Source organism: Mugil cephalus, chromosome 19, assembly GCF_022458985.1.
Source record: "Mugil cephalus isolate CIBA_MC_2020 chromosome 19, CIBA_Mcephalus_1.1, whole genome shotgun sequence".
Taxonomy (NCBI): domain Eukaryota; kingdom Metazoa; phylum Chordata; class Actinopteri; order Mugiliformes; family Mugilidae; genus Mugil; species Mugil cephalus.
In genome coordinates this window covers 3,512,262-3,526,566 of record NC_061788.1, presented here as the reverse complement: position 1 = coordinate 3,526,566, position 14,305 = coordinate 3,512,262, and the positions used below count along the sequence as shown (strand labels likewise).

Here is a 14,305-nt window from a genome sequence, read left to right as displayed (position 1 = left end):
TCTCCTCTCTTTCTCCTTCTGTCTGTGGAAAGAGTTATTCAGTAAAATAGCCTCCGGTCCGCCGAGAGGGAAACAGGCCGAGCGGGAAGCCGTGGAGGATGTTTCTGTCTGTCTGCGTTCTCCTCATCGTTAACCTCCTCTTTCTCAGCTGTCCACACTCTCTCTTCAGCATTTTTATTTATTTATTTATTTATTTTTTTGTCTTTGCTTTAAAGCTCTGTCTGCATCCTTCACCCCATCCCTCTTGATGCTGATGCTCTCTTTGACAAGCCTGTTGTTTTGGAAATATGCTAGTCCTTCATGTTTTTTTATTTTTTTATTTTTTTTTTGGGGAGATGTGGGGAATGAGATTGAAGGATAGATTTCTCACACACACGGGCGGTGGCCTTGCTTTGTGAAGTAGAAAACACAAGTGGTGTGTGGATGCCTGTCTGTTCCACTCCACCACCGCCACTCACCCTTTCCTCCCTCCCTCCCTCCCTCCCTCCCTCCCCCCACTCTGCCCTTGTCACTCATCCTTTCTCCTCTTTCTCTTCTTCGTCTTCCCGCGCTCAGAGCGCTTGGATCCGGGGGCCTCGGTGACGGTTTCCATGGGCATCGACTTCAGCGACTCGACACAAGCAGCCAACTTCCAGCTGTGGTAAGACGACGATATCATCACGCCTCTTTTCTTCCTCCCTCCTTCTTCTCTAATTCTTCTTTTCCTACCTGCTCTGTGCCGACGCTCCCAGGTGAGACATCAGCCGCCATTGATCCCCGGGTTCACTGGGATAACAATTATTTCTCCAGCAATCAGCCCCAAATCAACTTGCTGGATGCCATTGGCACCGCTGCTCCGCCGCTCGATAACCTTATCAGAAAATCTGTTTGAGATGAGGGCGGGGGGAATCAATCCGGACCCAAAATGCCATTCAGAGAGCGTGCTTTTATTTTATTTATTTATTTATTGCAGGGCATTCAGAAGCGTTTCATACCCAGACAAAGCAAACAGCGCCTTTGTTTGTTCGTCTTTCTGTGTAAAATATAAACCTGTTTAAAAACTGTTGTTTCCTCAGCACCAAAGAAGACCAGTTCAGTGTCTCCATCCAGCCGGCTGTAGGGGAACTGTTAATGCCCAGCACCATGACGGAGCCCGACTTCTGCCAGGAGCAGAGTGAGTTCAACGCTTCGTCTGCAAAATGAAAATAAAAAACTCACTGAAAGACAATTTTTTATAGGGCACTGATGGAGAGATCAAGTAGGAGCCCCCAGCCTAATATACAGGGCTTCAGTTTATAAATATACACTATTATCATCATTTTGCATCCAGTATTAGGCTATTCAAATAATACACAGGACCATTAGCAATTCAGCCATTTAACTAATTTTCAATTTATACAAAAACAACTGCAGATCATGTTCTAACGCTCATTTACGTCCTTATTTTTTACTATGTTTAAGTGTTTTGTTTGTAGTTAGGACACGTTCTCCTAGCTTCATAAATTTTCTCCATCTTTCCGACAACAGTGACTTAAATGAAAAAAATGTCGGCTTAGATGATGCCTTCACGAAAACTCGGAAATTCTATATTCCAACTCAGAAATTTCAGATTCCTGATGTCATGGCGTTGATGTTACTGGTTAACTCAGAGGAGAAAAAATAAGTTTGATATATTGTCACCGTTTGCTTAATAATAAAATATGTGCAGCAGCTATTTACTTTTATTTTGACATCTCAGAGTTCGGTTTTTCCCAAGTTGCCTTGAATGCAGCATCAGCTGGATCTCAACCAAGTTTAGTGATGTTAGTTTGGAGGGAAAGATGCGTTACCCTCATTACATTGGTAGGTGATCCACGATTTAGGAGACGTCTCTGATATCAGGCAATAAACACATCAGTAGTTTGTTTTATTATCAACATACGTGGCTTTTTGCTAGCGAGGTAATATATTTCCTTATTCTCCTCTCATAAAGGTATGTTTGCTGAAATCTTTTCCCCAAAGAGAACAGCGTTTAGTTCGTCTCTTCCATTTATTGGATACAAACCGTTGTGGTTTTGAAGCCAAAAGGAGATAGGGATGTTTTTTTAGCCATCTAGTGGTTACTGGTGGTATTGCTACCCAAAAAAAAAAACAAACAAACAAAAAAAAACAATGTTTACCTCACTTACCTTTAAATTACTCATTAAATCGGTAACCGTGGCAACCATTACAACCGTCAGAGAGACTCCCTGACAGATTTAACAGGATGTCGCCCCAGTTTTGAAGCTCAGTTTGCGCGAATTCTTCGTCCGTCTTGTCGTTGCCTGGATCCACTTAGGGTACAGCTAATTAAATAATGACCAAAGAAGCACAAAACCACGCCCCTTAATTATGCATAATTTACACCATGTCAAACTGTTTTCGGTACCAACTTGTAAACATTTTAACATAGAGGTCTATGGGATTGACTCACTTCTAGTGGAGCCTCTAGTGGAGATTCAAGGAACTGCAGCTTTTGACTATATTACAGTATTTTAGCTTCAAGCTTTTTACATACAAATCAGCTGCTGCACTCACTCCTATTGTTATTTAAAATGCTTATTAAATATACAGTTTAATTACTTTTAATGTGATTTAAATAATCAGCTAGACATTAGAGTATTTAGCAAATCTTATGAAAAGAGGAGTAGAAATTTAATTTCTTGGGGACTTTTAATTAATTATAGGTACAATAACAAGTGTATTATATTATATATTATTATATAAATTGTTTGTGGGACAAACTGGAAGCACTGACACACATTGTAGTGAATATTTGGGCTTCACAGCTCAGAGAAATGAGATAAATACGGTTGAACATTGGATTTGTTGATGGTGAGAAAAAAAACATTAAATGTGCAGCCTTGTTCTTTGAAGGCGATTGAATACATTTACAGTTCCATCACATGTTTTACTTTTTAAATTTGAATATTAAAATGAGGCTGCCTCTGATAATCATTTCCTCACCTTGGTCATTAAGGTGAAATGGTTTCCTCTCAGTTGTATGTAAGATAGAAAACACACACACACACACACCTGTTGAGGCGCACACACACAAACACAGCGGCAGCGAGTGAGAGCTGAAAACCATCAGTGTTCTCTTAAGTGCCTCTTAAACGCTGCTTCTGAATTAATTAATCTTCATTTGCACTCAGACAAAATAAAAAGGAGTTCAGGACGTGGAAACAGCTCGACGCGGAGGACCATTTTATCTCTAGCCAACTCATTTCAGCTTTTTTTTTGAGGATTGAGTGAGGATAATGAATTCTTTTTAACAGGCTTTTATTATATTTGTCTTTTATTTCTACCTAACTTGCAGCACATGAACTTTTTTATTGGTCTCTATTTTACGTTATTGCTCCTTCCAGATTAATGTTAATGTTTAATCTGTGCAGCCATCATTGGACTAACACACTGAATTTATTTATTTTTTGCATCTTGCATCTCCTCAGAAAAGCTCCAGGGTATGAACGAGACCTCGGCAACCGTCACCGTGGCAACGGCCAACGCCTCCAGCCAGGCCATCAGGAAGCAGGTCCTGTCCGTGGCCAACGTCGGCGTGGTGACGTCCAGCCAGAACAGCGTCAACAGGTGATTTATTAAATGTCTCGCAGAGAATTTAATTTAACAGTTTCTAATTAACACAAAGGCTGTTGTTTCAGAGATTAATTTAAGTGTTTTTCTTCTTTTTTTTCTGGTGTAATTATAGCAGAGAACGTTCACATGTTTTTTGTTGTGAAGTAGACGTAGATTTTTTTTTTAAAGACGGAGCCTGTTCAAACTCCGCGTCAATGTTTTATGCTAATGTGGGATTGGAATAGGTAATTATGTGGAGAGACGGAAAAACAGAGGGACTCGATAGTCAATGAGTCGGTTAAAAAAACAAATTAATTTATGTTGCAGCAAATATGTTTAGAGGTTTGTTTTTGAGACTGATGCGAGGTTTTCAGGGCCGATGGCAAAACAAGCCAACGTGGATTCACGCTGCTGGAGTTTATTACTTATTACTCCCTGAATTTTCCCACTGGAGATCAACAAAGTATCATCTTATACTTGAATAATACCTGTGAATAAATACTTATTATTAAAAAAAGGACACAGGCCATTACTTTAGGAAGGTGACGATTTATATTTAGGTAGTAAAACCAACATTTTTTAAATTTCAATTTACATCTGTGACATTTTCAACAAATCAAACCGTTTGGAAATGGATCCAAACTCGAATAATTCTACTTTAAAGTTGCGGCGCACCTCTTTTTTCTTCGTTGGTTTCAAATGCACCGCTGCCTCTGCTGGCACCGAACCAAGATGGCGGCGCTTTAGCTTTAGCATGACGGCAACTGCTACGACTATCAGACGATGAGATGATCAGACCTCCACCTTTCTTCGATCACGCGTCTGTAAAACGGCCGTTAACGATTAAAAGTAGAGGTTCGTGCAGACGTCAGATCAGAATAGACGCATGTAAACAGCTGAAACCTTTAATCTGGATCAGAACAGAGTCTCTGTGTAAACCTGTGACTGTGACTCTGTGTGTGTTAGATTTAAAGGCGACGGACGTTATAAACCACGTGGAGTGTGTTTAAATGTTGTGTACGCCGGCCTCGTGTGTGTGTGTTTAAGTGTGTGTGTGTTTAAGTGTGTGTGTGTGTGTGCGTCGCCACCAGCCTCCACACACACAGACATGCCAGGGGAATGCCCTGAGAAGCCTGGCTGTGTAATTGGTGTACACAGAGTGTGCTAATGAGCTTCCTCCTCTGTCACGCACACCCGAACACCTGATAGATAATTACACCTCCCTCTCTCCCTCTGTTTCCTGCTCTGTCTCTCTTTCAGTTCATGTCTACACCCCTCCCTCCCCCATCTGTCTCACCTTCACTTCCTCTTTGTCTTTCACTCCATCCCTCTGCACCATCCTCCCTCCTCCTCCTCCTCACGTCTCCGTCTCCTCGTCTTCAGGTGATCCCACATAATTTCTTTATAGATTTGCACAGGCTGGAAAAAAGAGGAGGACAGTGAGGAAATCTGAGCGAAACAATAAGAGGAGAGACAAGGACACACACACACACACACAGAGAGACAGTGAGTGGAAATCAATGCGAGGCAGTGCACCCAATAAGCCCATACTTCATTCAGAATAACCAATAGCTCAAATGACTCCGCGCCATCAATCTCTCTCTATTCTTTTGACGGCTAAAGAGGAAGACGCCGTCCCCACCGTTGTCCTGTAAGTCTCACGCTAATGAAGACGCTCTTTCTCTTTCTCTGCTGCTGTCCTCACCGTGTCCTCTGTCCTCTGGAGGTTTCGTTTACTGGAGATGACTGAGTTCCTCCTCGCGGCTTAAAAACTTTACCGACGGCTTTGACAGGCTCGTCTTTGAGGTGTGGGGGGGGGAACTGATGCTCTGTCTGCGTTTATTTTTTTATTGTTCTCAGTTTTCACCTTGTGCAGATATACACCGATCAGCCATAACATTATGACCTAGAGTTCCTCTAGTTCCTAGAGTTGTGTGCGTCCAGAAAAGTTTTTCTGAGTCATCAGAGAATGGACATGGGCCTGAGGGGGGAGTCCTGTGAGGGGAGGGGGGGCCTCTATGGTGGATCATCCCACAGATACTTGATCAGTTTGGGATCTAGTGGATTTAGAGGCCTGGTCAACACCTTGTGCCTCTCGTTCTTCATGTTGTTCCCTAAAACCGTGGACAAAATCTTTGGTTGATCAGACATTTTGTATTTTTACATCTACACTAGAGGCCAAACGTTTGGAAGCAACTTCCTTTCTTAAAAACCAGCATGAGTTCTATATATTCTGGGATGTATTTACTCCATGATCAGACTTTAATGTTGCCAGACTATTGGTGAGTAAATGTCAGCAACAGAAAAGAAGAAGGGCTTCGTTTTAGGGTTGAGAAGGTTTGTAAGAGTCACAACTTCAATGCAAAAGTAAAAATAAATTAAAAAAAATCACAGTTTACGTTATTCACTTTGACTCTTTGGCTTTTGAGATTCTGCATGTAAATATCCCTCGTATATATCGTATATATTGCTGAAAGCAAAACTCAAATACCTGATGATAATAGTACAACTGTCTTCTGATAAGTTTCTCTTTATATAATAATCATGTTAATTTTGCTGCAGAGTAAACCAGTGAAACTATGATATTTCATGTACAAATCTGCTTCCAAACGTTTGTAGAGTAAAATTTCCCCCATGAATTAAAATTTCTTTAAATACAGATTAACATGAATCTAGATTAACTTTTTACCATGCTGTGCATGTGCATTTCATATGAAAAGTGCTATAATAAAATAAAGGTTGATTTGATTTAAGTAACATCCACATGAACAAACGAATGAATGAACGAACGAATGAATGAATGAATGTCAGGTCCACAAGTTTCCCAGCAGAATGTCATTCACTCCTGTCGGTGGTCATAATGTTTTGGCTGATGGGCGTATGCGCGGCTAACGGTGAATTGATAAATGTCTTGTTTGTCAAACTTTCTCTTTCTTAAGTTAATCTGTAACAGTTTTGATATAAAGTAGTTTCATAAAATAAGTAATCAAAGTAATTTTAAGATGAAAAACTAAAATCTTTGTGTCACATTAAACTTCATCTTTAAGATTTAGACCTAACGACGTGAAAAAGTGACGTTCTGGTTCATTAGATTTGTGCATCAAACAATAAAACAATAATAATAATAAAAAAAAAACAGAATTCTAGTCAATTTCCATATTGAATATTGAATATTTTTACAATTAATGTAAAAAATAAATGTGAAAGCGTCTAAATCTGTAGATGATTTAATTTCAGTCTGAGATAAAAGCAACAAATCTGGGATCATGTTTAGTGACGGTAGTAGAGCGGATCTTTGAGTTCTTGTCGTACTTATGTTTTTCTCTATTGCTGCTACTTTGAATAACACACACACACACACACACACACACACACACACACACACACACACACACACACACACTGGTGCTCGGCCGAGTGATCGATCAGATCGGATACACCCACTGAGAGCTTATTGTAGAGGTCGCTCCGCATTAAACGTGATGTGTGAGGTGACCTCCATCCAGGGCCTCCACTCTCCTCTCTCTTTTTATTTTTTTATTTGTCTTCTCTCATCATCTCCCCAGAGAAAAAAGCTTCTCTAACGGGGGCCGAGATCACACGAGAGCCTGACGTTCAAAATAAATAAATAAATAAATAAATAACGTGATGCAGGTCACAACACGTAGGCTGGATGGCCTCCTCCCGTCCTGGCTTCCTGCACTCCTCTCGTTTATCAGCAGGGTGCAGCACTGCTTTTCCCCAAACAGGCGTCAAGGAAGGAAGGAAGGAAGGAAGGGGAGGAGGGGAGGAGGGGGTGATGCCACTGAAACACTGAAATTGATTGCTGGAAAGGAGGATGGCAATAAATCAAGCAGGAAAGCAAATGTAGAAAACGCTGTTCTTGTTTATGTCTAAACAGGCGGAATAGAATAAATGTGCTCTATTTTTCAGTCCGTTTGAAAGCAAATTTGATCGAATTTTGCATGCATTGCCAATCCCTCTGGTTAGAGCCTAATTTACAAAAAAAAAAAAAGAAGAAGAAGAAGAAAAAAAACCCCAGCAGAGCCCCTTGATTTATAAGCTGCTCCTTCTCTTTACTTGACACTTTGATATAATTAAACTGTGCTGAATTTTCCTCTTTTCTGTGGAGCTGAATTCTTGTCCCTGTTTGTAATTTAATTGACTCTTATTTATAATTAATTAATCCCCGCTTCACGTGACACAAAGAGCACAGTGTGGTGGGGTTTTTTTTTCTTCTTCTTCCTCTTCTTGTTTGTCCTCTCCTGCCTCGGTGCCCTCTGCGGTTCGTCCGTATGGCTCGGTTCTGGAGATACGTGGAGGGGTTCCTGCTCCTAATTGGGGCTAATAGCTTTGGCCATCTGCCCGGTCTGAGTCCGGTCTGGCCTCGCTGACCACTCAGCTGAAGGACACTCGCTCCACTTGTCCACCTGGCCGAGGACCAGCGCGGCGCCGCCCTCCAGCTGGAGCTCGGTTTGAGTTTGTGGATCATTTTTCAAACCTGGGTTTTTTTTCGGGGTCCCGCGTCCTCGTGGCCTCCTTCGCCCTTTCCTCTTTTCCTTTTTCCGCGAGAGGCTCGAACGGTAAAGGTGGAGCCCGCTTTGTGTTTTGCAGCGGCGGGCGGGGGGAGGAGGTAGAGGGGGAGGAAAGGGGGGAGGCAGATGGCACACACTCACGGGCTCTCTGCACTGAGGAGAATCGCGGATAATTGGAGAGTGATGCTTAGCCGCAGCCCTGCCGATCGATGCCAATCCACCTGCTCTAAGTCCAGGGGTTATGCTTTGCTTTTTCTTTCCATACACCGCAATTAATCCAGTGTTTAGCCCCGTGTGTGCAGAGTGCAGGAGAATACCAATGACCCGTTTAAGGCCCGCTTGACCTTAATCTTTCCCTCCGCGTCCTTAAAAATGTGCTGATGTTGTTTTATATGTGTTTTTTTTTTGTGTTCACCTGAATGTGACGCCACACAACCGCAAATATTCAGAGACTCAACGAACAAAAGCTCCACGGCGGCGTCTCCTGAGAGGGAAATGGAAGCAGCCGCCTCGGGGCCGGTGTTAACTGGCTGAGTAAATGATAGATTTATATCCTAAATCCATTAGCAAAGCCGCGGGGACCACGGGGACCGCGTAGACGCCCCAGGGCTGCTAACAGAGGGGTTTAACCTCCCGAGACCCGGCGTCCTCATGCGGGGACGTTAAGTTTTAGGGTTTGTGGCGGCTTCTTATTCTGCTTCTTTAACACTTTTATCGTCTTAACTTGATACTAGGTTCGTTCTACAGCCGATCACGTAACAAAACCTTTTGAAACTTAATATGACAAACAAATTCTGTCACTAGAGGGCGTCACTGACATCACTGCTGCTTGAGGCCACGCCCCCTGAGTGTCAAAAACATGGTGGAATGTGTCACTAAATACAGAGAGACCAGGAAAAATGTGGATTATCAGATCAAATTAAAGACAAATGGACTCAACAATGATGCATATGAACTAGTATGGATTTGGAAAAGTGGATTAGCCTCAGTTTAAGTTAGTTTTAGATCGTTTCAATTCTGGTAAATGTAGCTAAAGATGCTAATGCTAAGAGCTTTACTGAGAAGTAACAAACTTAAGGTTTGACTTCATCATAAAATACAATATAAATTAATATTACCTGACACTAAATGTGAACCTGGATTCCAGTTGTTTCTTCTAATGCAGTGATACATTTACTTCTCTTTTCTTTGGTAGATACCTGTAAAAATATAAAATATATCTCTGACTGCTTTTCAAAAATCTGTTGGTTCAGTCAATCACACAACAGCTCTTCACCTTTTTTTTTTAATTAATTTTGCATTTTAGACTTTATTAAAGTCTATGATTCAAACTAACGCTGCTAATCTCCATGTTCAACTGTCACTTTTTGCCTCTCAGTGGCCGTAACCATGGAGACCTCACTGGCTGTGACATCACATACATACTGTATATCGTACTATAGTAACGAGCTATAACTTCGCTAATTATCGAGTACATTATTGAGGATGTTGGGATTTCATTATTTGTAATTCTGCTTTTGCGCGGCCGTGTCCAGGCTTGAACATTAACACTTTTATATTTTGTTAACTTTTATTATAATATTGAGTGAAATAATCTCCGTGTCCACGCATGAGGACGTTTTTTTTTTTTTTTTCCAAAAGCTACTTCTTGTTCAAAGTTAGTTTTTATAGTTCTTATGTCGTACTAACCCCAAATAAAGAGAAATGAAATGTGCGAACCAAACTAAAGCTCAGGTCTCAGGAGGTTAAAGAACACAAGAATGTGTGTTTACATGTGTTTTATGAACCCGGTCGGGACAGATTTACTACCTCTGAATTATTTAAGGAAGCCACAAGCGAAAGCAGAGATGTTGGTATTTCCGAGAGAGAAATTCATCTTGCTCTTGAATGGCTTGTGTTTCCTGCTGAAGTGGCTAATATTTTAATTAAGCCTGAGGAGGACTCTCTGTCTCCTCCCCGAGAGCTCCCCGATAAACTCCCTCTTCTCTGTTGATGGTAATTTAGCGGCTCCCCAGAGACACACCCAGACACACTGACCCCCCCTCCCTCCATCCCTCCCTCCGTCACCATCTTAAACGTGTGCGTGCTAATTGGTGGACGTGCTCGTCTCTGTCGCCTGCGCAGCACGGCCTCCCGTGACAGCGCCCCGTCCACCGGCCGTCCTGCGGGGGGGGGGGGCTCTTCACGGGCTTTAGTCGGGGCCTAAGTGGGGCTCTTTGTGGGCTGTTTGTCAGGCCTAAGCGAGCTGCCACGGGGGGTCTTTGTTGGTGGGGATGTAGTGCTAAATGGAGGCAGATGGCTGGGAGTTAGCCTCAGCTCAGCTCAGCTCCATCACCCTCAAAGGGGGGGGGGGGGTCACACTGGGTCATAGCCCCTGTCTGCCTCTTGTTAGCGCTCTCAATGGGGACCATGTGCGCCCAGATTTGCACCCCAGTCTGGAGGGATGGTATCCAAGGAAACGGGGGGAGGTGGGGACGGAGAATTTCTCCCGGCGACCCAGAGGGAGCTGGTGGGATGGGGATGGGGATTGGGGGGGGGGGCACCACCACCGTCCCCTCATTGTGGTCCTCAAGGCTCCCACACAGTCCATAAAAAAACGGGCTGAGTTGAGTTTGACGGGCTCGGGGGGGCGTGCCGCGTCCCTTAATGGCTCTTTAGTCAGCTGGGATAATAGACTGTCTGTGGTCCCGCTCTCTATATTTCCTGTCACATCGTTTTTTTCCCCCCTCTTTGTCTCATCCCCTAATTTAGGGTAATTACAAGGTGTGAGGTGTTAGAGGCATTTCTAACCCGAGGATTTATGGCTTTAGTTGAAGCGATGAGAGTAAATGTGAGTGGCTGTCGCGCAGTTAGACATGTTGGACATTATTATTAATATAATAATAGAGTTAATGGTGTTTTAAGACATAAGAAAATGTGTATTTATCCCACATATGGGAAATGACGTTGTCACAGTAGCACAGAATTAGGAATATATACAAAAAACATTAAAAGACAGTGTTAAATTTGAAAGAATGTACAAAATATACAAGAATATACAGCACCCTGACGAAATATAATGGAAATATAATGTAATTGCTGGGATCAGTGATTGATGTAATGAGTGCAATTAGTTCAAAAGAATCTGTAAAAAATACTGTTGCTAACTTCTGCTAACTGCTAGCTGTCGTGTTTCTGCTTCGTTAGACATCATTACGTCTCCAGTAACGGTCAGAGAACATTTATTTAATTTTATTTTAAGTTTATTTTTGTAGCTATTAAAAAAAAAGTAATTAGCCTTTTTATAGGAGCTACTTTCTTGTCATGTGACCCCAGTTTCAAGTCTCTCTTAAAGGTCGTGCTGTCCTACTCCTTGTCGGTGAGTTTTGTTCACTTGTCTTCTTCTTCTTCTTCTTCTTCTTCTTCTTCTTCTGCAGGTTTGCAGGGCGGACGGTCAGCAGCGGGGCCCTGGTCCTGGTGTCTCTGGAGCTGAAGGAGTCCTGCACCGCGCTGCTCACCATCAACACAGAGAAGACCGTCATGGCGTCCATGTTGCTCCGAGACCTCAAACAAGCCCTCGGCCAGGCGTAGACCCCCCCACCACCTCCACACACACACACACACACACACACACACACACTCCTCCATCCCTATTCTCAATTTCCCTGTAGTCAAACATAAAACAACACTCAAAAATGAAGATTTCTTGCTTTTTTTTTTGTTTTGTTTTGTTTTTATTTCTGTGGTTTGGGACATTTCTGGCAGTACTTGCGCACACGTGGCACTTTGATCCACAAACCAGAAGCTGTGGCTCGAGAATTAAACTGGAAACTATTTTTTTTGTCTTTTTTTTTGTTTTGAAAGGACTGTCCTGAACCATGGGAGTAACCTTGTGGAGTAATTTCCAATTTAAGACGCATATCAGAAGTTTAAATATTTCAAAAGAAAAAAAAAAGTAAAAGACTACCTGCTCCTTTAACTGGGCAGTAGTTATTTATAATAAATGAAATGATAACGAACCAAGAAGTGGATGTTCATTTTGGGAGAACGCGCACATCGCTACAGTGTCGTCCTCTTCCTCCTCAATAAACTTTTCTACACCAACCCGACATTTACACTTCAGTCAGTTTAAGTGCCTTCTACAGAAAAACCGACCGGATCAACAAGGAGTTTTTATCTGTATCTGTTTCTGACCAATAAAAAAAGAAGAAAAAAAAAAACCAAAAAACGTGACTTTATTCATACAAAGCTTCTTTTTTTGTGTGTTTTTGTTGCCACTAACAACGCTCTCCAGCTCCTCTTAGGTTTGGGAGGGGGGTTTATCTGACGTCTACATGTTGTGACTCGTGGTCGTTTAACAGAACGTGGCTGAAGCGCAGAAGCGTTAATGGTGAGCCCTGGTAATTGGCGGGCTGAGGCGCGCACCATGTACTCATGGCGTACTCATGGCATCATGATTTTGATGAATCTGTCACTCCACCGGCTGACAGATGTTCTTCATCCGCCCTCGGCTCGGTTCGGTCCTGGAGTAGGTAAGCATCAGCTCGTGGTCGAGTCAGGGCCAAAATATGTATCAAATAAATCCACTTTGTGAATGAAAGTATTTCTAAAATGACTTTTACTCAGTAAATATATATATGTGTGTGTGTGTGTGTTTATGAAGGAAGCTGCTCTGTATCCTGTGTAGATAATCAGTTACATCTCTCGCGGTAGCACAGATTTGCATATTTGAGTCGTTTCTGCCAGATGAGCAGCTGTAGCCGAGCTGCTTTATTCCTCTTTATTCACTGCACAGCCGAGGAAGAGATCTGCAGCAATCTCTGTTAAAGGGAGCGAACAGAGCTTTTAAATGTGTGTTTTTAAATCCCTACAACTCCTTGTAACCATCTGCTTGAAAAACATTTCGATTTAATCCGTTGTTTCTCTTTTTAAATGTCGTCCAAAGCCTGACATTAAGTTTATTTCATTTATGTAGCACCTTAAAAGCAGAGAGCATTTGCATCCAAAGTGCTTCACATGTCGTATCAAACATGTAAATTACAGATCAACATCCATGTATCAACAAATTAAAAGCTATTAACACCCAGGGTGACGGGATGAAAAAATAAAAGAGCTCCTAATATCTTCTGGCTGGATGTCCCAGAGTTAAGGGGCTGCAACAGAAAAGGCCTTTTCCCCGAAGGCAACATGCTAATTTTAATCTGAGGATTAAAATTAGCATGTTTTTGCACAATTTACACATTGTAAACCTGCACTTTTTTTTATTTTAAACTTCACAGTATATTTGTTGTTTATCATTTTCTTCAGTTATGAAAACAATGTTTTTGAATGCAGGTCTCAGAGGACGCTGGAAACGCCTTCAGAGCAACGTTGAGCTTCTTTACCAGGTAAACACTCACTGGCCACTTTATTAGGGACACCTGTGCAATTAAAAACCTACTGTGGCCCTGAAAGACCAAACACGAGGACTTTTCACCAAGTACATTATAGAAAACGCGACGTCATTTCAGAAAACACAATGAAATTTCTAAAAATACAACTACGTTACAGAAAACGTTTTCTGAAAACACAACAATATTACAGAAAAGACAACATTTCAGAGAACACAATATTACAGAAAACACGACATCACAGAAAACACATGATTTCAGAAAACACAATGCCATTTCAGAAAACACGACAATACAGAAAACACAACGACATTATAGAAATGGTTTTCTGAAAACACAACAATATTACAGAAAACACAACATTCCAGAAAACACAATGACATTTCAGAAAATACGACATTTCAGAAAACAACGGCATTTCAGAAAACAACGGCATTTCAGAAAACACGACAATACAGAAAACGCAACGACATTACACAAAACACAATGACATTTCACAAAAAACGACATTTCAGAAAACACGACATTATAGAAATGGTTTTCTGAAAACACAACAATATTACAGAAAACACAACATTCCAGAAAACGCAATGACATTTCAGAAAATACAACATTTCAGAAAACAACGGCATTTCAGAAAACACATTGATATTTCAGAAAACAACATTAAAGAAAACACAACGGCAGTGTTTTGTGTGACAGATGGAGGATGATGGAAGGTGATTAATACCTTTTTAAGGCCTGTGCTATTAGTGACGATCTCTTACATCAGACTGAAAGTAGGATTGTGTCTCTGCTACAAACCGAAGAGGCAAAGTTAAGGTATAA

The 14,305-nt window shown here is 41.7% G+C and overlaps 1 protein-coding gene across 2 annotated transcripts in view; it reads left to right on the top strand.

Annotated features, from left to right (window-relative positions):
* ap3b1a (adaptor related protein complex 3 subunit beta 1a) overlaps positions 1-12,307 on the top strand; it is a 61,776-nt gene extending 49,469 nt beyond the window's left edge. For both annotated transcript variants that reach the window (XM_047570149.1, XM_047570148.1), the window contains exons 24-27: positions 556-640; positions 1,056-1,153; positions 3,450-3,588; positions 11,525-12,307. In XM_047570149.1, the coding sequence (XP_047426105.1) occupies positions 556-640; positions 1,056-1,153; positions 3,450-3,588; positions 11,525-11,678 (476 nt within the window). In that variant the 3' untranslated portion in view covers positions 11,679-12,307. The remainder of the gene's footprint in view (positions 1-555; positions 641-1,055; positions 1,154-3,449; positions 3,589-11,524) is intronic.
* The last annotated feature ends 1,998 nt before the right edge of the window (positions 12,308-14,305 follow it).